Genomic DNA, 25,441 nt, shown 5'->3' on the forward strand with positions numbered 1-25,441 from the left:
TCATCTCCATCCAGAGACCTCCAAACAGCGAATGGCAAGCAAAAGGAGCATTGTATCAGGAGAGGCTTTTGTGCAGCTCTGCGGGACGGGCTATTACTCAGCCTGTAATGCTGTCACCAACTTGACCTCTCCGCAAACACTGCTCTAACTGTCAGGAATCAGCTTTAGAAGGACAGTTTGCAAAAAAATAAAAAAAAGAAATAAGTAGCTGCTATGTGTTTGTTTAAACATCACAGAGCACTGAGTTCACATCTTTGCCCTGGAACTAACGGCCTGCTGTGGAGCCACTGACACCAATGTAACCCAGCGGACTGCCCTGCACCGGGTTTGGGGTCAGGTGAGGGGATATTGGGATGGGGCTGAGGCTGCAGCGGTGCTCCAATGGGCTCGGCTCCGTTCTGGCAGCATGGAGGTTCTCACGACCCAGCTCCTATTCCAGGGCTATTTAAAGCGCACCAAGAGGGGAAAAGTGCTCTGAAAATGCAATTTCTGTGCACTAGACACCGTGCCAAATATTCTGTCTCTTTCATAGGCGGATGGCGAGGGATCCCATGGCTTGTCGTGTTTGTTTTTTTGCCCGCTTTCAGCAATACATGCTTGAAAGCTACAAGGCCCTTTTAGGGATTCAAAAAGTCATCTAGCGGGTGAGTGAGCAGAGCTAGCCCACGGAACCAAAAAAAAGCAGGATGCAGGCTGCTTTCTCATCCAGAAAAACAGCGCCGGCCAAAATAAAGAAAGCACTTCTGCGACGAAACGACTGAAATGGGAAGCAGCAGCCAGCCTTGCCTGGGGAGAAGGGAAGAAACAGAGGCAAACATCCCGCCCGTGATCAACACGCAACCACACTACAGGAAGCAGTAGCCTCCGCTGATAAATAGGAGCCCCGGCAGCACAGGATGCGCGTGGGGTGAGCTCGGCGGGCCGAGGGGATGTGAGGCAGTGTCCGTCCATCCGTCCAACCAGCGGGATGGCCGCGGCCCTGCTGCTGCTGCTGCTGCTGTTGGCGACGGCGGTGGCACGGGGTGAGGACGCCGAGGTGCTCTGCGCCGACACCGCCTGCTACACGCTGCACCGGGCCGAGCTGGGCTGGAGCACTGCACAGGAACGTTGCCAGCACGACGGCGGCAACCTGGCTCCTGCAAGCAGCCGGGCTGAGGCCGAGCGACTGGAGCGGCTGCTGGCAGCCAGCACGGCCACCTCGGCGTGGATCGGGCTGCGGCTGGAGCGCGGCCACTGCGTGCAGACCCAGGAGCCGCTGCGGGGCTTCGCCTGGGCGGCCAGCGGGGAGCCCGGCAACTACTCAGCCTGGCTGGCCGAGCCCCACGTCACCTGCCTCAGCACCCGCTGCGTCGCCCTGCGGCCTGCCGGCCCCCATGGGTCTCCAGGATGGGTTGACCGGCCGTGCCGGGCCATGCTGCCCGCCTTCCTCTGCAAGTTCAGCTTCCGGGGGATGTGCGGGCCCCTGCGGCTCGGGGGGCCCGGCCGGGTCAGCTACGAGACGCCCTTCAGGGTGAGCAGCCCAGCACTGGCTGCCGCTCCCTTTGGCACGCTGGCAGAGGTGGTCTGCGAGGGGGCTGCAAGCCAGGCCTTCTCTGTATGCAAGGGGCAGCTGGAGGGGGACAGCTTTGCCTGGCATCCTCCCGGGCCCTTCTGCCCCAACACCTGCGCCTACAACAACGGGGGCTGCCAGCAGAATTGCGTGGAGACACCTGGGCAGCCGTCATACTGCACTTGCCATCGCGGCTATGTGCTGGGCCCAGACATGGCCTCCTGTCTGCCTGAGGATGCCTGCCACCCCAACCCCTGCCAGGGGACCTGCCAGCCCCGGCCCGGAGGCTTTGAGTGCATCTGTGAGGCTGGCTACGTCCTGGCGCCTGATGGCCTCCACTGCGTGGATGTGGATGAGTGCCTGGAGGGGCCCTGCAGGCACGAGTGCCACAACACGGCCGGCAGCTTCTACTGCTCCTGCCGGCCTGGCTACCAGACAGCAGGGCCTGATGGCCACGACTGCCGTGATGAGGATGAATGCGCCCGGCCCAATGCCTGCCCCCAGCTCTGCCTCAACATCCCTGGCTCCTTCCGCTGCACCTGCAACACCGGCTACCAGCAGCAGCCTGGCAGTGATGCCTGCCTGGACGTGGACGAGTGCCTGCGAGACCCCTGTTCTGGGTCCTGCCACAACTTTCCCGGCAGCTTCAAGTGCACCTGCCCACCTGGCTTCCTCCTGCAGGACGATGGACACGGCTGCCTCGCTGCACCCACCACTGGAGAGCAGCTGGCAGGCACCATAGGGACCACCGCCATCCTCCGGACCACCAGCACCGCGTGGACCCTGGGCACCCCCAGCCCTGCAGCCGTTCCCGGTGGGTTGACACCACCAGCCCCCACGGTGGTGGGATCAGAGCACAGCCCTGAGCACGGCGCTGATGGCCCCCGGCTGCTCCTCTACTACATCCTGGGCAGCCTGGTGGCCATCCTGCTGCTGCTGGCCTTCGCCCTGGCCCTGGTGGCCTGCAGAAAGAGGGCGGCCAGGCAGGAGAAGCCAAAAGCCAAAAGCGCAGCGGACAACTACTGCTGGGTGCCCGAGCAGCCCGAGAGCCGCAGCAGGGCAGGCAGTGAGCGCAGGTAACGGTGCCCAAACTGCGGGGCTGCAAGCAAAGGAAATCCAAAGTGAAGTGGGGTGGGCGATGTTCTTTCCGAGATGATTTTGCATGCCTTCATGTCTGTTAGCCTGTCTTGGGGCTTTGGGCAAAACAGGATCCGATCCCAACCCCAAGGCAGGTGCAAGTGTTGGGTGTGTGGATATGAAGGCAGCCCAAATCATGCTGGGAGTGTTAGCTGAAATGTATAAACCTCTGCTTCCCGAAGTGAAGGGTTAATGGGGAAGGAGCGGAGAGGCTGAGATGGAATGGTGTAGGGGTTCCCTGCCTGCATTGCTCCTCGGCTCTGCAAAACCTCACCGGACTCGGAAATTGCAGCAAAGGAGAATAGTGATTTGGCTTCCTAAGAGAAAACTATTAATCTCATCTGTCATTCGGTCTCCCCTTCTCAGATTTAAATTGTGGAGTTTCCAAAGCGGCCATTTCCCTGCTCCCCCACCACCAATCCCTTGTCATTCAAAAAATATATATATATATATGACTGTGCCCCTCTCCTTACCTACATTGCATTCTGCAGTCTGCCGTTCAACCCCCATGTTCCCCTTGTTCTCAGTGAAACAGGGTTCACATTTCGAAGTGTTTCACTGTGGCAAGAACCATTAGCTGCAGCCACAAGCAGCTGGTTTTCATTGTTGATATTTTTGTTGTTGTTGCTTTTTAGAAGATGTCATTAGAGAAGCCATAGAAAAAACATTTTAGAAGTCGAGCAGCAGAAAGACCCTCCAGCAAAGCAGGAGCTGTAGGGGTGGTGGGGCTTCAGGACTGTTTGAGTTAAGCATGTGTGGGGTCTGGGCTGAATGTTTTTTCCATCCATCCCTGTAAGCAATGCACTGGATGTTGTGTGTTCGCTAACTACTGTATAGAACCTCTAAACCCCCTTCAAAGCAAATGCTCTCTCAGGGCAAAGTTTCTCCCCCATCTCAGGCTCAGTGCTCCAAAAAAGAGAGAAGACACATCTCCCTCTGGATTTGTATTGCTGGGAAGCAGCAAGAGATGGAGACAGAGAAATGGGAGCACCCCCAGCAGTGCTGCATCCTGATTGTCCCAATGCAGGCAAGCACCTTTCACCCTAGCAGCAAGGAGGCAGCTCACAGCCTGCATTCATTTTAAGGGTACATTGGTTTCCTGAAGATTCTGCTGTTTTTATTGTATACTTGAGGCTTAATTGCAACAGAAATGGGAACTGAACACAAAGGATTTTGCTGCGGGCATTGACCTGCATCCTGTTCTTCCGCATGTGGAAGAAACCCCTTTCCTGCTGTTCTTTCTTCTTCATTCCTCCATTGTAAAAGAAAACAAAACAGGAAAGTGTAGCTCCTAGCTGATAGAAATGTTTTTTTTAATGTTCTGCTCGTGCTTCCTTTTCTCCACACAGTGGTTTGGAGCAGCAGCAAATGCAGCAGTGGCGTTCTTGGAAGTCCTGCAGAAAATTCATAGCGTGTCTTTGTTATGACAACAAGCCAGCAGAGCTTTCTGAATACATGAATAAATTAAGCAGATGAATAATCCCACCCAAATCAGTGGGATAACCTACATACAGAGCATGAAGCCTGCATGGTTGGTCTGCACTAACTCAGGGTCTGTATGGGGAAGGAGCAGTCACAGTGATGTGCCCCCCAGTTCAGGGCTGCTGGATCAAAAGCCGAGGTGGTTTCAAAACAGTAATAGTCTTGGGAGCTTTTCTGCCATGATTTTCCTATTATGGTATCATTTAATTGTTTGATTCCACTCTGAGAAGGAAAAAGAAGCACAAGCGCAGATTCAGAGCAGGCAAAAACCTGGGAGTTGTTCATTCCCGAAACCCATCTGTAAAACCTGTCATCTTGATTTCTGTTGCCCAATTGTTATGTTCTGGTGCACACACTGCATCACCAATGTAGCAGATCCTATGGCAGGAAGGCACTAATACGTGCCTAGGTTCAGTCTGGCTCTTCTAAGCAGAGTATTTCCTGATGTTGCTTCCTCCAGTATGGTGCTGTTCCACTTGGATAATCTCATCTCCCTTTCTTTCTGCCATGAAAGCAGCAGGAATATTTCAGTCCTCATCAGTTATCCAGAGCCCAGGGTGAAAACCTTGGGCTAAAGCCGGAACGGAATGGGATCAGACAGCTCAGTACTCCTGGCTTACAGTCAGGAGAGAGGGAATGCTCACACCTCTCCATCTGCACACACCGAGCAGATCCTATAACCATCTCACTGTCAGGATGGCAGGACTGGCCAGCCCATCCCATCCCAAATGTTTTGAAGTATTTTTCCAACTGTTTATTGTTTGGTTTTTATGGTCCAAGAATCCAGACATATTTCACCCTATGGAAAAACTGCACGTCAGTACTGAGTTGTGCTTTGTGATCCCCAGAGCAGTGGCACAGCACCACAGCTGTTGGCTGCCTTCAACTGAAAGAAGAAAGTTCTCACATGCTGAACAGCACTGTATGTTGCTTTTCTGATCAAACACTAATAAAATCTTAATGGAACACGCCTCTAGTGATTGTTTTATACCTATACTCAAACCAAATCACCAACCCAAACCTGCAGTGACCTAGGATAGCAGTGCAGTAGTTCAGCCACCCAACCCACATCTCTTTTTTCCCATTTGTGAGAAAGGTGCTGCAAGGAAACAGAACTCTGCCAGTAGAATTTAGAGAAAAGATATTGAGTAATGTTAACATATAATCTGCAAAAATACCATGTGCCTTGCTTCAAATCCTGTAAAGTCAGACGCTGCAAAAACAAATGCTTTAAGTGTCAGCTCATTTCCTCTTTTTTATCTTTATTTTCTGTAAATATTTCTTGGCATTTGGCTCCCTGAAGCTCTTTCAAGGCTGGTAAGTGAGGCTGAAGCCTTGCCAAGTAGATCCACTGGTGACAGTGTGACAGAGGAGAGATGGGGTTTTTCTGAGGACTCACCGTGCTCCCTGAGTGACTCCAGCTGCTGTGCAAGTGCTGGGGATGGTGCAAGGCTCAACAGAAAGCTCATAGAGTTCAGAGCTTACTGTGCTTGTGTCAGCAAAACTCTCAGTGTTCCCTCAAGCAGGGGCTGGCAAGCTTCATCCAGCTAAGCACAGAGGAACTCAAACACCCCTCTGTCCTCTATAAATTGAACCATGTGTCAACCATCGTTTACAGTAGGTATCAGTTAATTCCCCCAGATTTCCTTAGGGTGGGGAAGATATTAAAAAATATCTCACAGAATGTCTTGGGTTGGAAGGGACCTTAAAGATCATTGAGCTCCAACCCCTGCCATGTGCTGGCTGCCCCCCACCAGCTCAGGCTGCCCAGGGCCCCCCAACCTGGCCTTGGGCACCTCCAGGGATGGGGCACCCACAGCTCTCTGGGCAGCAGTGCCAGGGCCTCACTGCCCTCTGACTGAAGCATTTCTTCCTAACATCTAACCTAAATCTCCCTTCTTTTAATTTAAAGCCATTCCCCCTTGTCCTGCCACTATCAGATCATGTAAAAAGTCATTCTCCCTCCTGCTTATAAACTCCCTGAGGTCTCCCCAGATTCTTCTCCATGTTGAACAAGCCCACCTCCCTTCCTTCATAGAGAGGTGCTGCTCTGAGCATCTCTGTGCCCACCTCTGCACCCACTCCGACAGCTATTGTCAAAGGCATTGCACAAGTCCAAGTAGACACATCAGTTGCCCTTCCTTTGTCCATCAATGCCATCATTCCATCACAGAAGACCATCAGATTGGTCAGCGAGGTGGCACAGAGGAGAATTAACCTCATTTTGGGGTTCTCCTGTGTACCCAGGTCCCCAGCAGAAGGGTGTGTGCTTCCAACAGTCCGCTTTTAATTCTTCTCTCATTTTTGACATCACTTGAATATTAAAAAGGAGTGCTCTGTCAGCATCCTGGTATTAGGAGTTCCATTCCCCAAATCCAACATATGAAAGAAAATCCATGACGCACAGCCCCTGTAACCACAGCTCAGAAAACCCATTGCAAATGTCCACTATCAGCATTCCCTTGGCAGAGGGGTGACGGTGGCATTTTGGGGTGACTCAGACCAGACTAATATGAAAATTCCCCGTTCTGTTATCACAGCAGACAGCCGGTAGGAGCCTTGCAATAACTGTAAGTTGCAGGGCACTGTGATTAATCAACTTTTATCGAGGAATAGTGGTATGTCAGCAGGAAAGGCATTTCTTGATCTGTGACTCAGCATGTCAAGGCTGTATGAGCAAACCCCCGGGATGGTTTGGGGGCACCAGAGGGAAAAGATCATCAGAATAGAAAGGCATTGTCAAACCATGATTAATCCCATGTCTTCTGCCTTGCATGTCTCCTGCTACCAGCAAGACAAGGGCAAGGACGTCTGCATGGTGGTCCCATACCTCACCCTTCTGGGAAAGCTTTGTTTTGGGATGGCTGGAAGTTTTTCTTGGAAAATGTCAAAATATTGCTCAGCACACAGCCCTGAACTGAAATTTATGTTTCTACAATATCTTTATAAAAACAAAACACATGGGTTGTTATTTTATTTGTCACTAATTGTATTCCGTCTTTTTGCTTTTCCCATTGTTTCCACCAACCTTCCTCCACTATTCTCCTCTTTTGCTTCTGAAAACAAAGCTAAACAGAAGGGGGAAGAAAAATCGAGGCACAAGAAATTGGAAAGAAAAAAAAAAAAAAGCCATTAAGATGAAAACTGGGGGAAAAAACACTTTTTTGCTTTTTTTTTTTTTTTTTTTTTTTTAGCTGTTTTGCTTTTTTAAAGCCAAGAAAGATGGGCGTTACCAAGCATTGGTGACAGCTCTCCTTTTGGCAGAGCCAGAGCTCCTTTAAAAAGTCACTGCTGAATGAGTAACTCGTCCTTCCTTTCCTAAGGAATAACTTTCCATGAAGCCAGAGCAAGGGACACATATCACATGGGAAGAGGGATGATGTAGGGCAGCAGGAAGGAGGGCAGGGATGAAGGGCAGCCCTGGGGCAGCAAGCCAGGGGAGCTATTATCCATAGTATTGATTATTATTAATGATCATCATTATCATTATTCCCCATCTTTCCCTTTCTCCCAATGCCCGCAGCCTCCCAGGAGCAATTGGAGAGGGCACATCAGGCTGGAGGGTGTAATAAAGTCACCTCCTCTCAAGGAGTGGAGTGAAGCAGCACGGATTTGTTTCTCTGCAGGGGATCCCGAGGGCTAATTGCTGCGGCTGAGCCTTCCAAGTAAAAAACATCCCTCTCTAAATTGAAAAGAAGGGTCAAATGCCCTTTTCCTTGAGTGGCAAAGCTTTAGATGTTTGCTTTTCATTTTTATTTTGCTCTCGGCCATGTTCTGATAGGAGAGGTGGATCCCGCAAGGATAAAAGCACGGATGGGGCCAAGCTGTCATAAAACCATGAGCAGGAGGCGGCCTCGCACTCCTTCCCCTGGAGAGCCACGTGATTGTTTTTAATTTCGAGCCCACATGACTTGCTTTAATTCCAAGCCCCGTTCCGTGCATAGCTGCTGCCGTGCAGAGCACGGCGGATGTTCTTCTGCCCTCTCACCCCAAATCCCTCAGCCTTGCAAATTGCAAAGGAAGCCCGCAAGGGATTGTCACTCATCCCTGCTGACACCGCGCCCCACAAGTGCAAGGAAGCGTTGTCCCGAGTCGTTCGCTAACAAAAAACTGCGAAACCCCGGAGAGCTTACAGACTTTCTCTCCCCTTTTGCACAAAAACCTCGGTTTCTTCTCAAAAAGCGATCCGGGCACCGTCCGTCCCCCCGGCGCTGCCACCTGCCGCCGGCGGCCGGGATCGCACGACCGGGCCGAGGAGTCCCGCTGTGAGCCGCTACCCCAGCGCTGGGGCTGCCGAGATGCTCCGGGCCCCCCCACCACGGCCGCCACTCTCGGGCACGAAGCAGCCCCTGACCCACTGCCCTCCCGTGCCGCCACCGCTGTCCCCTGCCTGTCCTAGAGGGTCCTGCGGCAGCATCAGCTCTCCCGCGATTGCCTTCTGTTCTCCTTCTTCTGATGTCCCCATCTCTCCTCTCCTCTCCTCTCCTCTCCTCTCCTCTCCTCTCCTCTCCTCTCCTCTCCTCTCCTCTCCTCTCCTCTCCTCTCCTCTCCTCTCCTCTCCTCTCCTCTCCTCTCCTCTCCTCTCCTCTCCTCTCCTCTCCTCTCCTCTCCTCTCCTCTCCTCTCCTCTCCTCTCCTCTCCCGTGCCTCCCCTGCCCCTCTTCTTTCCTTTTTTTTCCTCTCTTCGTTTTTCTTTTCTTCCTTTCCATCCTATCTTTGCTTATTTTTACTTATTTTCTCATTTTTCTTCTTCTTCTTCTTCTTTTTTTTTTTTTTTTTTAAATCAATCTCCACTCTTTTACTGTTCTTCTCTCTCCCCTCCCCTCTCCCCGCCTCCTTTCCTTCTACTCTCCCCACAACTCCCCCCTCCTCACCTCTTCCCCCTCCCTTTTCCTTCCCGCATCCCCGAAGGGGCGGCCGCCTCGCCCCCTCCCCGCCGCGGTCCCGCCCGGCCGGGCCCGGCCCAGCGGCACCTCCCGACTCTCGGGGATTTCCTCCGCGCCGGAGCCGCCCCCGCCGCAATCCCTCCCGGCCCGGCGGCGGCCCGTCCCCGGAGGCGCTTCCTTCCTGCGGCCGGAGCTCTATAAAGCTGCCGCCCCGGTCGGCGGTATGACAGAGATTCGCCGCGCCGGCCGCCCGCCATGCGGCGGCTCCCGCTGCCGCTGCTGCTGGCCGGACTGGTGCTGGGGTTGGGACTGGGACTCGGCGAGCCGGAGCCGCCCGCCCCGTCGGGGGCGCAGTGCCTGGAGCACGACTGCTTCGCCGTCTTCTGGAAGCCGGGGCCCTTCGCGGCGGCCAGCGCGGCCTGCCAGCGGCACGGCGGCCACCTGATGACCGTGCGCTCCACGGTGGCCGAGGATGCGATCGGGCTGCTGCTGCGGAACCGCGACGGAAAGCTGTGGCTGGGGCTGCGGCTGCCCACCCTGTGCACCGAGCCGGCGCGGCGGCTGCGCGGCTTCCAGTGGGTGACCGGCGACACCCGCACCGACTACGACAACTGGGCGCCGTCGGGGCGGCGTTGCGGGCAGCTGTGCGTGGCGGTGTCCCGGGAGCTGAGCTGGGAGGAGCGGAGCTGCGAGGAGCCGGCCGACGGCTTCCTCTGCGAGTACAACTACCCCGACAGCTGCCCGCGCCTGCCGCTCGCCGACGGGGCGTCCCTCGCCTACCGCACCCCCTTCGGCGCCACCGGCGGCGACTTTATGGCCCTGCCTCCCGGCTCCACCGCGGTCGTCTCGCCGATGGGGCTCCAGCTGCTCTGCGAGGCCGCGGCCTCCAGCGGGAGAACGCGCTGGGGCCGTTCCGAGCCGGGAGCCTGGCAGTGCCTCCTGGCTAACGGCGGCTGCGAGGGAAGCTGCGAGGAGTTCGGCGGGGCTCCGCGCTGCGTCTGCCCGGCCGGCAAGAAGCTCGGCCCCGACGGGCGCGGCTGCCTGTCGCCGTGCGCCAGTGCTCCCTGCGATCACCACTGCGTGCCCGACGGGGAGAGCTTCCACTGCATGTGTGCCGAGGGCTACCAGCTGGGCCCCGACGGCAGCAGCTGCCAGGACGTGGACGACTGCGTCAGGGTGCCGGAGGTGTGCGAGCAGGTCTGCCACAACACCGAGGGCGGCTTCGAGTGTCGCTGCCATCGTGGCTACGAGATGGTGGAAGGGCACTGCATGCCCGTCCCCAACTGCAGCACTGGGCCCTGCGACCACATCTGTGAGGACGTGCCTGGCAGTTACCAGTGCAGCTGTCACAACGGCTACGTTGTCGACCCGAAGAATCCCACCCAGTGCGTGCGGCAGTGCGAGGACGGCAGATGCCTGGCCGAGTGTGACTTCAGCAACCTCTCCTGCTTTTGCCCTGAAGGCTTTGTGACGGACCACCTGCCCGACGGTGTCACGCTCTGCATTGACATTGATGAGTGCGAGAATAATTACTGCGAGCACAACTGCACCAACACGCTCGGCAGCTACGTGTGCCACTGCCAGCCCGGCTACGTGCCCTTTGACATCAACCACTGCAAACCCATCTCACCAGACGACAACGTGGATGAGTACTCAGGAGATTCTGGCCCCTCCCCGCCCATCCCCAGCCATATCCCACCCAAAGCAGAGCACCTGCATCCCGGGGCGCTGGTGGGCATCACGATGGGTGTGCTGTGCACGGCGCTGGTGCTGCTTGCCGTCGGCTACCACCTGGTGAGGAAACGCTGCCATCCCCCCAGCTCGATGGAGTACAAGTATGGCAGCCCCCGTGAGAAGGAGATGGGGCTCCAGCAGGTGTCTGCCAGCCAGAAAGTGTAGGGAGCCTGGCAGCGAGCAGGACGCGGATGGAACTGGGTAACGTTTGGTTGTAACCCCCCTGGTTTTGTAAAGAGAAAGTGAGGAAAGCAATTCATTGCTTCGGCTTCTTGTGTTGCCTGCCCTGCCTGTTGCATACGGACCTGTGGCAGCAGAGCTCTCAGATTGCCAGCAATGCAGGGACCCCACAGAGCATCACCACGGGGGGGCTAAAGTGCTGATTTCTCTCCCCTCCCACCACTTGGGGACTGTTTGGGGGTGAAATGGGTATTCCAAAAGCACTGGGGTCATTTGTAGGAAGGGCATTTTCAGTGCTGGTGACACTGTGCCTTTTTGCTCTCGTGTTTTTTCTTTTCTTTTTTTTTTTTCCTTTTTAATTTTTCATCCACGGCTGAGTTTAATTTGTGTGGAAGTTGATGGCAAAACTTCCTGGTGATGTTTGTGTTCCAGACCTTGCTGCCTGCTTTGCAGGTGCAGCCTGGAGGATAAATGGGGGGTTGGGGGCGGGGGGGGTGCAGAAAGAGTTGGAATGGGGGAGATCCCTGAAACAGCCCCCGGGGTTGTCAGTGCTGGCCCGAGCAGGCAGCCTCAGTGCCAAGCTTTCTGGATGGGATGTTGGGCTCAGAGCTGGGGGATATCTGTGCCCCTCGGGCACTGAGCAATGCAGCAGGCCCTGAGATGAACGCCAGCTCCATGCTGCCCCAGTTGTCGCTTTCCTCATGTAAATTGTTGAACCCACTGTTTTATACACCCAGCAAATGTGTAAATACTTATTTATTTGTTGGAAATATACCCTACGCCACGCGCAATCACCTCGTGATGTTGTGTGCAGACCAATAAAGCTTTTACCGTCTGATTTATAGAAACCTGGGAACGAGCTGTTCTTCCTTCCCTCCTTGCAGCCTGACCCCCCTTCCTTCCCCCCCAAGCACCTCTCAGCCCTTTGCCGGGCTCCCCAGAAGCAAAGCAGAGCTGTTGGTTAGCAGAGTTGTGCTGAAAGGGTGCCCTTCACCAGCAGCATTAAAATAGAACGAATGAGCCAGAAATAGTGGAGAAGGGGAATAACACGAAAAGGACGACGCTCAACCCAAACAAGCTGAAAGTGGCTGATTTAACACTGCTCGGTGCAGCTCCAGCGCTGCTCGTCAGTTCCCACAACTGTGCTCAAAGTGCCCTTGAGGGCGATGCTTCTCTGCAGCACAGCCTTCCTGCTGGAAAGCATCGGTTTGGTCCCTCGGCCTGGGGATTTGGGGAGGGGATGTGGGATTTTTTTTTATTTGTAGACCCTTGTGGAAAGTTTTTCCTTTCCCTGTAAGATGAGGGGAGAGACTCAAGGTGGGCACCTGTTAAGGACTCAAAGCTGCAGTTCCATTTGGCAGGTGGCTTTTTTCCCAGCCTGTTTTTTGCCCGGGCACGGATGAAATGGTGGGAAATGCTGGTGGAACCCTGGCAGGGTCCCATGCAGAAGCAGAGACTGGGCCGTGCCGTGCCGGTGACCTCATGTCCCCAGGGGCTGCACGTGGGTCCCCTCTGTGCCCATGGCCTCTCCCATCGGCCCTCTCCCATCCGCCCTCCCGTCCTGCATCCTCCCTGGGGTGGAACCCAGCCATTAGCCTGGGGGCTCCCTGGTGGCAATAATCACTCAGCCAAGGCTGGGAGCTGTGTCACGGGCCAGCGTTATGGCTTTTTATTTCATCAGGCTGCACAGCGCGGTCGAGGAGTGGAGAATGCCAGGGGGACACCCCAGCAGAAATGGGGGCAAAGTCATCGGAAAAGCATTCTGTTCCTAAAGGGAGGGCAGTGTGGCCCTCCTCACCCAGCACCCTATTTGCAGGGCTTCAGAGGGCACCTTAGAAGGTGGTGGTCTTTGCCAGGAGGGTGCCAGGCTTGCAGCAGGGTTCGGGGCGCACGGGCTCCTGCTGGCAGGGCAGCGGTGGGCACATGCAGCCCTTGCCCTTGGGGTCACTTCGGGGCACGGCGCGGTAATCCAGGGGCTCTTCCTCTTCCTCCTCCTCCTCATCGCCAACAGCCCGCGCCTCGGGTGGGCAGCAGCAGAGGCTGGCATCGAGGCAGCGCCGCAGCACACCATGGAAGGAGTGCCGGAAGTTTTCCGAGAGGAACCCGTAGAGGATGGGGTTGGCGCAGCTGTTGGAGTAGCTGAGGATCAGGCAGGCGTTATTGACGGTGGCATCGAGGCGGCCGGGCAGCAGAAGGTTGACCAACTGCACCACGTAGAAGGGCATCCAGCAGATGACAAACATAGCCACCACCATCAGCACCAGGCGTGTCAGCTTGCCCTCAGAGCGCCGGCGCTGCTGCCAGCCCACCCGCTGCGCCACGGCCCGCATCTTGCCCACGATCAGCAGGTAGCACAGCCCCATGGCCAGCACCGGCAGCAGGAAGCCCAGCAGTGTGGTGTACACCACAAAGGCCGCCGACCAGGCTGGGCTAGGCCATAGCAGATTGCAAGCCACCGCTTGGCCATCACGGGTGACTGCAGTGCCGGCGAAGATGGGGATGGGTGAGGCCACCAGCAAGGAGAGGAGCCAGACGGCCCCGTTGACCATCTTGGCCACCCGTGGACGGCGATAGGTGGCCGCCCGCAACGGATGCACCACGGCAATGTAGCGGTCCAGGCTGAGCACCGTCAGGCAGAAGACGCTGGTGAACATGTTGAGGCCATCGACGCCCAGCACGGTGCGGCACAGCGCCCGGCCGAAGGGCCAGTGGTGCAGGGCGGCCGAGGTGGCCACGAAGGGGATGCTGAGCATGAAGAGCTCGTCGGCGATGGCCAAGTTGAGCAGGTAGATGTTGGTGGCCGTCTTCATCTTGGTGTAGCGCAGGATGACAAAGATGACCAGCGAGTTGCCCAGCAGCCCCAGCAGGCACACCAGGGCGTAGATGCACTGGATCACCACCATGCCCGCCAGCTCGCCCACCCGTCCGCCCCGTGCTGGTGGCCCTTCCATCCAGGCTGCGCTGGCGTTGGGGGGCACCGCGGAGGCGGCCCACGGTGGGAGGTGCTCAGCGTTGGTGCTCATGCTGCAGGGCAGCCCATGGGGGGACGAGTGCCGGCCTCTGCCAGAAGGGGAGGGCCCCACACCGCCGTCCTCAACAGGCCCCGGGGGTCTCAGGGGCCGTGGGGAGGGAGCGGGGGTGGGGGGCACCGTGGCGGCATCAGGAATCGGTGCTGCCTGATGGAACCCCTGCAAATCCCAATGGTTTCCTTCACCCCCGCGGTGGAAAGCGAGAGGAACGCGAGAGCGATCCGGAGAGATTTTACCTCCCGGTCCTGTAGGGATGCACAGCCGGGGGGCTCCCGGCCGAGGGGCTGCAGGGCTGCTGCTGAGGAAAGTCCCGCTGACCTGGATCAGATGACCGGCAGAATCCAAACCTTTTAAAGCGAAAGGCAGACCGCGCTCTCCGGATTTGCATGTAGCCGAGCCTCGCCGGCCTGCATCACCTGTACCACGGAAATAAGCTTTCCCATCTTAAAAACAAACGAATAAATAAAATGACACGTCGATATTACAAAAAAAAAAAAAAAAAAAAAAAAAAGCCCAATTTCTGCTCGCTGCACTCCCATTGAAAACAAAGCATCCGACATACCCTTCCCCCTTCTTTCTCCTCTAAGTGCGCGGGATTCCTCCCGCTCCGGCCATGGCCATTGTGGAGGCGGGGATGCCGCAGCCCGGAGATGTGCTGGGGGGGGTCTGAGCCCCAAGCCTTGAGCAGAGCAGGGACCCCACGGCTGGGAGGCGATGGAGGCCTGTTGCCCTGGTGACGGCGGCGGCCCGCCCCCCCCTCTCTCCCTGCGCTCGCTCCCGCATCCTTCACACTTCCCTATCCCTGCGCTCGTTTCCCAGTGCAAGAAGTAACAAGGGGATGTGCAGGGTAGGGGTGAGGGCTGCAATAGCTGCCCCAGTGAGGCCGGGTGCTGCTGGCCCTGAAATGGATGGGATCTGTTTGTTGGGTGGGACCCGCAAAGCAGCACAGACCCTCAGCATGCTGTGCATCCCCGTGGGTTTTTCATTTAACAAATCCAACCCAACACACTCTGGGAGCAAAGGACTTGGTAATGTGATGCCCATTTTTTACAGGAAGGGCTGTAAGGAGGACCTGAAAGGAGGCTGTGTGAGGTGGGGTCGGCCTCTGCTCCCAGGGAACGGCCATAGGACGAGAGGGGATGGCCTCACGTTGTGCCAAGCAAGGTTCAGGTTGGCCATTAGGAACAATTCCTTCTCCAGAAGTGATTCTGCACTGACACAGCTGCCCAGGGAGTGGTGGGGTCACCTGGAGGTGTTCAAGAACTGTAAGGTTGTGGTACTGCGGGATGTGGGCAGTGGGTATGGATGTGGATGTGGGTAGGTATGGGCTATGGTTGGACTGGGTGATCTTTGTGGTCTTTTTCACCTTCATGATTCAATGATTTTATGGTTCTCTCCCTTGTCTGCAAGTCAGCTCCCTGCTCACTGGGCAGTGCCTGTGGGAGTTTTGCAGGGATGCAGCCGGCAACCAGCTGGCTGAATTTTTATATGGAAGGAGTTTGGACTGCAGCAATATAGATAAATGCACATATTATGTTACTGAGAATAGGCTCAATGTGCATGGGAACGCAGGTGCCTATGTCTTCTTGGTGCTTAAATATATGGCCATCATTAATCCTGCAGCTGGCAACATTTTTGGCTAGGATGTCCCAGCTTGAATGTCCTGGCTGTGGAGAAGCACAGAAGGGGCTGGCACTGATTGAGGGCTGGGGTGAGAACACTGAGGAACATGGTCAGTGGGCATGGTGGGGATGGCTTGGTGTTGGAGTAGTTGATCTTAAAAGTCTTTTCCAACCTTAATGATCCTATAACACACCGATCAAGCTCCTGGTGGGTGCATACATCCAATATGTACCTGATATATGGGGAGAGCAGGCAGCCTCAGCCTGCACGTGGCTTTTGGATGCTGAGCACCCACCCAACAGTCTGCACCCTATTGACTTACAGCCTTGTAAATGCAGCACCACACACTTTCCTAAGCTCACTCTTGGCATATTCCCTCCAGTTGCTGCTAGCTAAATATTTGTAAAGCCAAGCCTGCCCCCTGCCCTGCCAGGCCTCCCAACAAAAGGCACTCAGTGTCTTTTTTTTCTGGCTGCAACTGAATATCCACCTTGAAATGCATCCAAAAGAGGGGGAAATGGCCAATGCTGGCCTGTGCTCCTGTTCAAACAGCACGGGCAAGAAGGGAGCAGGCTGGCACTGAGCGGGCTAACCCACCCGCAGGGCACAGAAGAATTGGGCTCAGGTCTCCATGGTGCAGTTCTCCAAATTCAGCACAAGAACGGCAACCAATTCTTCCAGGGTTTGGCTGCCCTTGCAAGCAGGGGGCAGACGGAGCCCTTGAGTGAGCAGCCAAGGCAAACAAAGAAAATAAAACAAAATAATCCTTCCAGGCAAGCCCCAAGTGAACTCATCTTGTACTTCTCCGGTCAAAACGAACGTTCAATGAGATGTGAAAAATGTGCAGAAAGGGTTCCCAGCACCCAAAGTCTGGGGTGGGCCTGGAGATGCGGCACGGATGCGCCCAGCAGCAGCGCACGCGGGCTGTAACAACACATGATTGCCTTGAATTAGGCCAATTTCCACGGCTCAGCGTTGATGCACACGCTCCTCATGATAAGGTATGTATCATTTCCTTCAGCTAACGGTCCCCATGGCTGATTACATCATTATCACCGACTTACATCTGGTTTCTAATCTGATTCTCTTTCCAGTTTCATTGCCAGCATACTTCTTTTCACTTTTTTTTTTTGCATGCAGGTGCTCAGGGGCTGCTAGAAACTGAGAGCAAGGTGCAATTCCTGCAGTAAAGTGCAGCACAGCAATCAGCCCCCAGAGGCATTGCTCCTTGAGGGAATGCATGACGCCAGCACACAAAATCAACGCTTCCATCTCAGTGTAGATGTGAAATTGGAGCAAGCAGAGCCCTTTCCTTCTGCAGAAGCACAGGCATCCAGATGGCATTTATGGTGCCTGGCAGGACCTGCAGCTTGCTTGCAAACAGTGCGTTCATTTGGTTGTCATTAATTTGGGTGGATCCTTCAGGATACAAATTGTGGCAAGGAGATTTGTCCTTGCTTGCATCAGCTACAGCAGTGAAACGGTAAGCTGCAGTAATACAGTGATCCTAATAATGTTGCACACAAGTTATGTCAATGAAATAATAAGTTAGTGGCAACTTAGTGCTAGAGCCCTGAGAAAAGGAATGGCCAAGGGGCACCCAGTGTGCCCAAGAAGACTCATGGTTGACTTTGCATGTGATTCTGCTACAGCATGGGCCAGAAAGGGATTTGTCCCTGAATCTCAGGGAAGCACAAGCCACAGAATCATAGAATAGCTTAGGCTGGAAAGGGTGTTCTTGCATCTTGCACTTGGCCTCGTAGGTCCACACCTCAGGCCTGCCCAGGCCCCTCTGGATGGCATCCCTTCCTTATGTTGTGTCCACTGCAACACTCAGCTTGGTGTCATCAGCAAACTTGCTGAGGGTGCCCTTAATTCCACTGTCTGTGTCATTGATAAAGATGTTGAAGAGCACTGCCCCAGGATGGACTCCTGGGGGACACCACCTCACTGCCTGCACCTGATCATGGAGACATTGACCTCAGCCCTCTGGCTGTGACCATCCAGCCAATTCCTTATCCACCAAACAGTCCCTGCTCCAGACCTGTATCTCTCCAATTCAGAGATAAGGATGTGAGATAACGACATAAGCCATCTCTGGCTATGTCCTCACAAGCCAATCCATGCAGAGAGCCACAATTTAATCTATTATAAAAAAAAAAAAAGTATATAATCGTCAGAAAAATCAGATAACATCGTTACCACTAGAGCAGAATAGTCAAGCACAGAAGGAAAAGAGATTTAAGATGCTTTCAATTGCACGACAGGGAGGAGTAACCATCGCACTGTGCATCCCACCCTGTCCCCAGGCAAATACGTGCTTTCTTCAGTTATCAATTGTGCAAGGAGCTGGTGGGAAGCCAATGGAAACCAGTGACATTGAGACACGAGGCTGCATGAGGGTGTGGCGAGCCCTAAAAACCCCCACCAGTGCCCAGTGGCTCTTGTAGAAAAGCTTCGGGGCTGCCCTGAAGAAAGTACAAACCATGCGAAAAATCAGTTTGCATCAGGCTTGGAACCGAACGCCGTTTGGTTGTCACCCTCCAAAAATGTGCAAAGCTGTGCCAAGCTCTGCTGCCGGGGGACAGGACATTATCATTCATCCTTTCACTCTCCTGCAGCACGCAGCCATTTCTACAAATTGCCTTTGTGCGAAAACACATGGAACATAAAGGCAACAATGGAGTTCAGGGAGATGCGAGCCGCTCCTCCAGGGTTTCGGATTTCCTGGCAGAGCTCACATATCCTTTGTTGCTGAAAACAAGGATCAGCAGAGAGCACCACACTTTCCAGTGCGTATGGTACCGGGGCTCCAGCTCCTGTGCTTCCTCTTTTGGGATTCAAACAATAGCCAAAAGGTTGTGTTTTTCCCCACTTCTGGATGGAATGAACCAACGCCGTGCCCAGCTTTTACATTTATTAAGTATGAATTAAAAATAGAATGCATAGAACTCACTGTATGTTATATGCATTATAGCGCGTAGAATGGATTAGGTTGGAAGGGGTCTTAAAGAACGTGGAACAAAAGTTAGAGCAGATGGCATCTCAATCCCAAAATAATGAGGAGGAGAAAGAGGGGAGCAGGAGCAGCACTTGGGTCCCTCCAGGCTCACAGCCCAGCCCTGGCTGTGATGTTTGGGTGCATCGAGATGCTCTCGGAGGCACGGAAACACACAGGGAGCGCCCAGGAGGGTCCCCGACCCCAGCACAGGGGGATGACAGATGGCACATCCTGCCTTTGTTTTCTGAGGGTGGAGGGCTGGGGAAGACTGATAGCATCGTGCTGAGCTCGCTGCTATGCTGTGAGGGCCTGCTGCAAGAAAATAATGCTTTTTTTCTTTCTGTCTTTTTTTTTTTTCTCTGGGTTATCTCCGGAAATCAGCCTAGGGACACGTGTTGGAGGTTTTCAAAAGGGAAAGCTTTGCCGTGTCTGATGTCCATGCGGTAGAGCACAGCTCTCTCCCTCTGCCAAGGAACCCTGGGCCAGGCAGCAGTGCAGTTCCCTGTGGCACATTGATTTGCATGGGGCAGGTCGCACCTTGTGTCTTATTTTCCCCCTTCGCTTCAGAAGTCATAGCTTGAAGCTAGGAAAACTCTTTGCTGCAGACCCTCTGGTGTAAGTGAAGAGAGTGGGTGCATTCAGTGGTCATCCTGAAAATCACGTTGAATTTTTGGTATTAGTCCAAAACATCTTTATATTAGAACTTTCCTCCCGTATCTACAAGTCCTCGCTCCTCTGTGGCCCCATCAGTATTGCCAACTTCCTTTTATATATATTTACTTTAGCTGGAGCAGAGTAAGGTCCTGGTCCTTTGGGAAACCTCAACCTCTCCAGACTGGATTACTTTCCTTCTGTGGGGCCATTTAAAGCACAGAAATTAAAACCAGAGCCAACAGCAGGTGCTGTACTGCTCAAGGGGCTCTCCTTGTTCACATAGATGACCTCAAGTGAAACAGCTGCAAATCAGCTGGAAGCTGGGAGATGGTTTTAGAAGCAAAATGTTCATAAAATCACAGAATTGTTAAGGTTGGAAAAGACCTCTAAGATCATCAAATCCAACCATCAGTCCATCTGAGTCATGTCACTCAATTCACATTGGCATTCACCCAGCCAAGATACCTGTCTGGGTTGGAGACAGTGGGTAACAGGAGGAGGAGGGTGAGGATTTGGGGCAGTCCAGCACAGCCTTGGGGTTGCACCTCCAGCATCAGCAGCGATGCTCTGAGCATCAACATTAGCAGTGAGGATGGTTGGCTCTGATCGCATCATCTTTCCACGTGTTGCTTTGGATGGGGTCCATCCTTATGTCAAATATTGGGAAACAGGAGAGGGAGGTTCAAAATCCTGCCTGGAACAGTCAAGGTGAGCCCATGGGGTCAGCGTGGGGAGGGGGGAGGGAAGAGGTGGAACACAGATTCCTGATAGAGGCTGTGGTTCCCCGAGGCAGAGCCCCACTGGCTTTTTAGGAAAAGAAAAAAAAAAAAAAGAAAAAGAAAAAGAAAACCTGATTTTCCTGATATTGTTCTGCACCTTTAAAGGAAATTCCAGGACTGGGGCCGTCAGTGGAACAATGGAACGAGATGGGGAGCGGGAAGGGTTGGCAGGCAGCTCGCTGTGCCCCCACCTCTGTGCTGTTTCAGAAAGGAACCAGGTCCATCAGATTGGTGCCATACCCAGAACTGGGATGGGCATGCTACTTCTATACCCTGCACTGGAAAGATGTGCTGCGAGGTAAGTGTTAACCTCCTGGCTTAGCAACTCGGGCTTTGGTGTCAAATGATTCATTTCAGAGCTTTTTTTTTTTTTTTGTAAGGAGCCAGTCCATTTACAAATCACCAGCTGGAAGTTATTAAGCCCTTAAAACAAAATAAATTACGACCAAATTGCGTTTCCCCGCAGTCAGTCTGCTATTAATCTGAAGCCAGCCAAACCCTGGCATGATGGCTCGCTGCTTCCCCTTTGGCATTTTCCTGTGCTGATGCAAAGGAGACGGCCTGCAAAGCCTTGAGGAAATGGCACTGAGATGGAGGGGTGCTCTGGGGGGAAGCTGGGATGTGGGGCTCTCTGGGTTGCCCAGTGTTGGTGCTGTGAGGTGGTGAGGGGCTGCTACCTTGGTGGTGTTTCATGGGGTTGTGAAGGGGCTGGCAGGTAAAATAACGTTAAATATAGGTTAAATATGCTTCAAAATCCTTTATCTGTGCTGTTTAAAGAGGTAGGTTTGCTCCCCGGGCTTGCTTTTATCTGCACCACCATCACGTGTGTGGCACAGGTCATTTCTTCCAACTGACAGCAGCAGTGCCATCTGGTGACGCAGAATGACAGCAGGTCGGGCACGTCGTGTCAGAAATGCATAAACGGGTCTTGTGTGCAGCCCTAAAGGCAGCCAAGCACATGCCCGGAGATGTGCAGGTTCTGCAAGGGTGACAGAGTTGTGCACAAGTGATGAATTTGTGCTGAGTGATGTGGTTGTGCACGAGCAGTGCGGCTGAGTCCAACCCTTCCTCAACACCAGGGAGATGGACGTAAAACTGAGTGCAAACATGGAGAGTGCTCTCTTGCTCCCAGGCAGCCAAGGTCAGTGTTATGTGCTGTAATTCCTACTTCAAGCAATAAATCCTCCATCCCAGACTTGCAGCAGCTTGCAAGGAGATGCAGGGATGCCTGTGAGACCTCATTAAATAGATGCTCTGCAATCAGCTGCCTCCAAATGCCCTGCTATTCCAAGAACTCAGTGAAGACTGCTTCACCAGGGAGCATCTCAGCATCTCAGCATCCCAACATCTCAGTATCCTACACCATACTATCCCAACATCTCAACACCCCAGCATCCCACCATCCCAGCAACCCAGCATCTCAAAATTTCAGCATCTCAGCCTCTCTATGTCCCAGCATCCCAATATCCCATGATCCCAGTATCCCATCTTTCCAGAGTTGCAACTGTGGATTGTGGCCCAAGCATAGCTGCTGAGGAAGGGGAGAGGTCTTGCAACACTGGAGAATGAGGATGGGTAGAGGTTTGTTAGCCATCCTCTGGTTGACAATGACACTTGCCCCTAGCTGTGCAGTCGGATAAGGCCATAACTATGCCTCCATCACTCCTCTCACCTTATTTATGCCTGGCAATGTGAGGCCTGGTACTCGCATCTAGGGCCTGAGCTATGACCAGAAGTTGTCAGAGAAAAGAGAAAGTGTCTCCTTTGGCAAAAGCACAGAGACCATAAACCCGTGAGATGATTAACATGTAAACAATCCCACGCGGTTTTGGGAACTGAAAACAAACTGAGCCAATGGAAGTTTCTCTGCCTTTCTGCAAAGTCATGTTTTTTTTTCACACCCCTGCCTATATCTTAGTCTGCATACCTTGTAAAAGTTCATCACCCCCTGCCTCTCTGCTTGTTCCACGTGTAAAAGGGCTTTAAAGTCAGGACACTGGAGCTTTTGAAGCTCCTCTTAGCCATCCTGAGACACTCCAGCTTTCAGGTTCCATTCCCTTGGGCCCTTTCTCATGACAGATGCATTGATGAGAGAGGCTCTATAACCTCTCCTACCCTAATTTACCTTCCCCAGAATTTGTATAATCGTGCCCAACCTATTGTACCCTTTCCTGCTCTCATTTACCTGCCCTCTGCTCCAGAATACTGATTAGTCATAAGCTAATACATTGTTTGCTTAGAATATATAAGATTGTAGATCATATGTGGAACACTTTGCTCAGAATATGTTTAATAAATTGTTTTGGTGCACCTGATCTGTGTCAGTGAAGTGCACTGTTGTCATTGTCTTCTTGCTGGGCAAAGTAAACCAGGGAGCAGGGTGTGACAGCACTCCTCAGCATTCTGAAATCTCAGCATCCTAATATCCCAGCACTGCAATGTCTCATCATTCAAGCTCCCCAGCATTTCAACACGTCAGCATCCCAACATCTTGACATCCCAACACCCCAATTACCCAGCATCCCAACGTCCCAGCATACAAACACCCCAGGATTCCAGTATCCCTGCATCCCAACATCTCAACATACCAGTATCCCAACATCCCAATTTCCAAGCATCTCAACAACATCTCAGCATCCCAACATCTTGACCTTCCAACATCTCAGCATCCTAACACACTGGCATCCCAGCACCCCAACATACAAGCACCCCAATATCCCAGCATCCCAACATACCAGGATCCAAATATCCCAGCATCCCAGAATCCCAACATCTTGACATCCCAGCATGCCAGCATTCCAATATCCCAGCATCCCAACATCTCATCATACTAGCATCCCAATATCCCTACACCCTTGCATTCTAACACCCCAGCATTCCAACACACAAGCATCCCAATAACCCAGCATCCCAATAGACCAGCATCCAAATATCCCAGCATCCCAACATCCCAGCAGACCAGCATCCCAATATTTCATCATCCTAGCATTCCAATATCCCAGCATCCCAACACCTTGACATCCCAACATCCCAATTTCCCAGCATCCCAACATCCCAATTTCCCAGCATCACAACATCCCAACATTCCAGCATCCCAACATCTTGATATCTCAACACACCAGCATTCCAGTATCCCAGCATCCCACCATCCCAATATCCCAACATACTAGCATCCCAATATCCCTACACCCTCGCATTCTAACACCCCAGCATTCCAACACACAAGCATCCCGATATCCCAGCATTCCAACATCCCACCATCCCAGAACCCCAATACCCTAGCATCCAAATATCCCAGCATCCTAGTATCCCAGCATCCTAGCATCCCAACATCCCAACTGCATTCCTCAATGCAGTGTATGTGTGTGGAGCAGGAGCTGGTGGCTGTGTACTCCCCCAGCTGCAGGCTCACAGCAAGATGCTGGGACTGAAGCCTGGCTTGCACAGCAGCACGGATCCATCAGGCACAGCCACGCTTCACTCATCACTTGCTGTTGGCCAACACACACATTTCTAAGAGAGTAAACTGTTGGCAGAAGTATTTCCTAGAGCTCCCCCCATTCTGCGGTGTCAGACACATCCGCTTCATCCTTCCCACATCTTCCTTAGCAGTGGGTCGGGTTTCTTTCTTTTCATACTCGGTTTGCTCTGGATTAAAAGGAAATAAATAAGCTGCAGTAATTTCTCTGACCTGATTCTGAACCGCTAATTCAGATGGACAGTTTGACTGCATTCTAACATCTCTCCAGCTTGCAAGAATGAAGTTCATGTGGCTCCGCGATGCCTGTCTGCCTCTATCAGCAAAATTCTGCTTGTGACCCCAAACATCTCTCCCATGTACCCTGCCCTGTCCCTCAGTACAGCCCCACAACAGGAAGATCTGAACCTCAGGAGAGCTGTGTGTCAAAAAAGGAGAAGGAAATTGAGAAAAGCCTCGCTTGTGCTGAGGGTTTCTGACAGCACGCACTCGGCCCCAGCCAAACTGGAACAAAACAAAACCAGGGTTCAATGCCTTGAAAAGTGCTTGCGGGGCAAAGTACCTTCCTCTCACTCAGCAGAAAGAGAGAGCAACCTCCTGGGATCCAGCAGCCCTCCCTCCCTCCCAAATATCTGGAGTTACTAAAAAGCCTGAATGATTTCAGCTGAATCAGAACAGCTCCTGGCAGCTGCTGAGATGTGGCTCAGTAGTGCAGCATGGTGGTGCACACACATCCCACTGGCAGCAGGGCTCCGTGCTGCTGCCCTGACCCCCGATCCTCATCAAACCACCCAGGTGTTGGTGCAGGCTGCCTTCATTCCAGGCAGCCCAGCTTTGCAAACCCCAAGCTTGTGTGACTTGTTTCAATGCAACTGTGCCTCAGATTTGGTGACCCTCAATCTCATTTGGGATGTTTCGAGGCAGGCATGCCTCAGCTTTGGCAAACTCTGCACTTGTTTGAGTTGCTGAGAGGCACACGCTTCATCGGAGCCAAAAACCAGTAGGAGCTGCCATGGCTTTAGCGAACCCCAGGGAGGTCTGTGTCGCTAAGCCCCACGTCTGGCACCAGCAGCGACCCATTTTCTGGTCATTGTCACCCACTGACGAGCTTTTGGCATGGCGCTGGGCCGGGTGAGCCGCTGCTGGCTGGCTCCCAGGGCTCCGTCCTACGCGCGCAGGTCCCAGGGATAAATAAATCTCTGCTGCCCTCTCCTGTTAGCTCTGTCCTAAACCCAGCGCTTGCCCTGCAGTCAGCCCTGCCCTCTTCTCCAGGGTCCAAAGCTCTTGTAAATGTGCTTCTGGTCCTGTTTGGCTTGCAAACAAAGCATGGAAAGAGCTACTTGGCATCCCGTCGATATTTTCCAAGTATTTTGGATAGTAATAGGTCAATGGAGAATTGTCTTAAACTGAGACAGGGGAGGTTTAGGTTGGATATTAGGAGGAAGTTTTTCACACAGAGGATGGTGAGGCACTGGAACAGGTTGCCCAAGGAGGCTGTGGATGCCCCATCCCTGCAGACATTCAAGGCCAGGCTGGATGTGGCTCTGGGCAGCCTGGTCTGCTGGTTGGTGATGCTGCACATAGCAGGGGTTGGAACTGGATGAGCATTGTGCTCCTTTTCAACCCAGGCCATTCCATGATTCTATGATACGATTCTATGATTTTCCATGTATCATGACTCACAGTTGTTGTGACTGATGTCCCAGTGTCCCATATCCCACTGTTCTGCAGGGCTGAAGCCCTGACTTCACGAAGGGCAGCTCGATGGTTGTGACTTGAGGACCTCCTTTGGCCAACTCCTTGTTGGCTGGAGGCTTTGGGCTCCAAGCTGAGGGAAGGGCCCCAAGGTATGATCAAATCATAGGTCATAGTATTGTTTGAGTTGGAAAGGACGCTTCAAGGTTCCTCTG

General features: G+C 53.4%; 3 protein-coding genes across 5 annotated transcripts; 2 read left to right on the plus strand and 1 right to left on the minus strand.

The window, feature by feature from the left end:
• Positions 1-617: 617 nt before the first annotated feature.
• Positions 618-5,134, plus strand: CD93 (CD93 molecule). The gene has a single exon (XM_031597821.2). The coding sequence runs from the start codon at positions 968-970 to the stop codon at positions 2,627-2,629; it is 1,662 nt and encodes a 553-aa protein (XP_031453681.2). The 5' UTR covers positions 618-967; the 3' UTR covers positions 2,630-5,134.
• Positions 5,135-9,263: 4,129 nt separating this feature from the next.
• On the plus strand, positions 9,264-11,815 carry THBD (thrombomodulin). The gene has a single exon (XM_031597822.2). It carries the CDS (start codon positions 9,309-9,311, stop codon positions 10,950-10,952), a length of 1,644 nt encoding a protein of 547 aa, XP_031453682.2. The 5' UTR covers positions 9,264-9,308; the 3' UTR covers positions 10,953-11,815.
• A 430-nt stretch (positions 11,816-12,245) lies between these two features.
• On the minus strand, positions 12,246-16,471 carry SSTR4 (somatostatin receptor 4). 3 transcript variants are annotated; one of them, XM_090134588.1, is made up of 3 exons: positions 14,559-16,471; positions 14,233-14,343; positions 12,246-14,155 (listed from the first exon to the last, which is right to left on the minus strand). In XM_090134588.1, exon 3 carries the CDS (start codon positions 13,988-13,990, stop codon positions 12,800-12,802), a length of 1,191 nt encoding a protein of 396 aa, XP_089990714.1. In that variant the 5' UTR covers positions 13,991-14,155; positions 14,233-14,343; positions 14,559-16,471; the 3' UTR covers positions 12,246-12,799. The 3 variants fall into 3 exon arrangements, with proteins under 3 accessions (XP_089990714.1, XP_089990713.1, XP_089990712.1); XM_090134587.1 differs by having other exon boundaries at positions 12,246-14,027; positions 14,233-14,412; XM_090134586.1 differs by having other exon boundaries at positions 12,246-14,027; positions 14,233-14,439.
• Between the last annotated feature and the right edge of the window lie 8,970 nt (positions 16,472-25,441).

The sequence above is a fragment of the Phasianus colchicus genome, chromosome 2, assembly GCF_987193195.1.
Source record: "Phasianus colchicus chromosome 2, bPhaCol1.hap1.1, whole genome shotgun sequence".
NCBI classification, from domain to species: Eukaryota; Metazoa; Chordata; class Aves; order Galliformes; family Phasianidae; genus Phasianus; species Phasianus colchicus.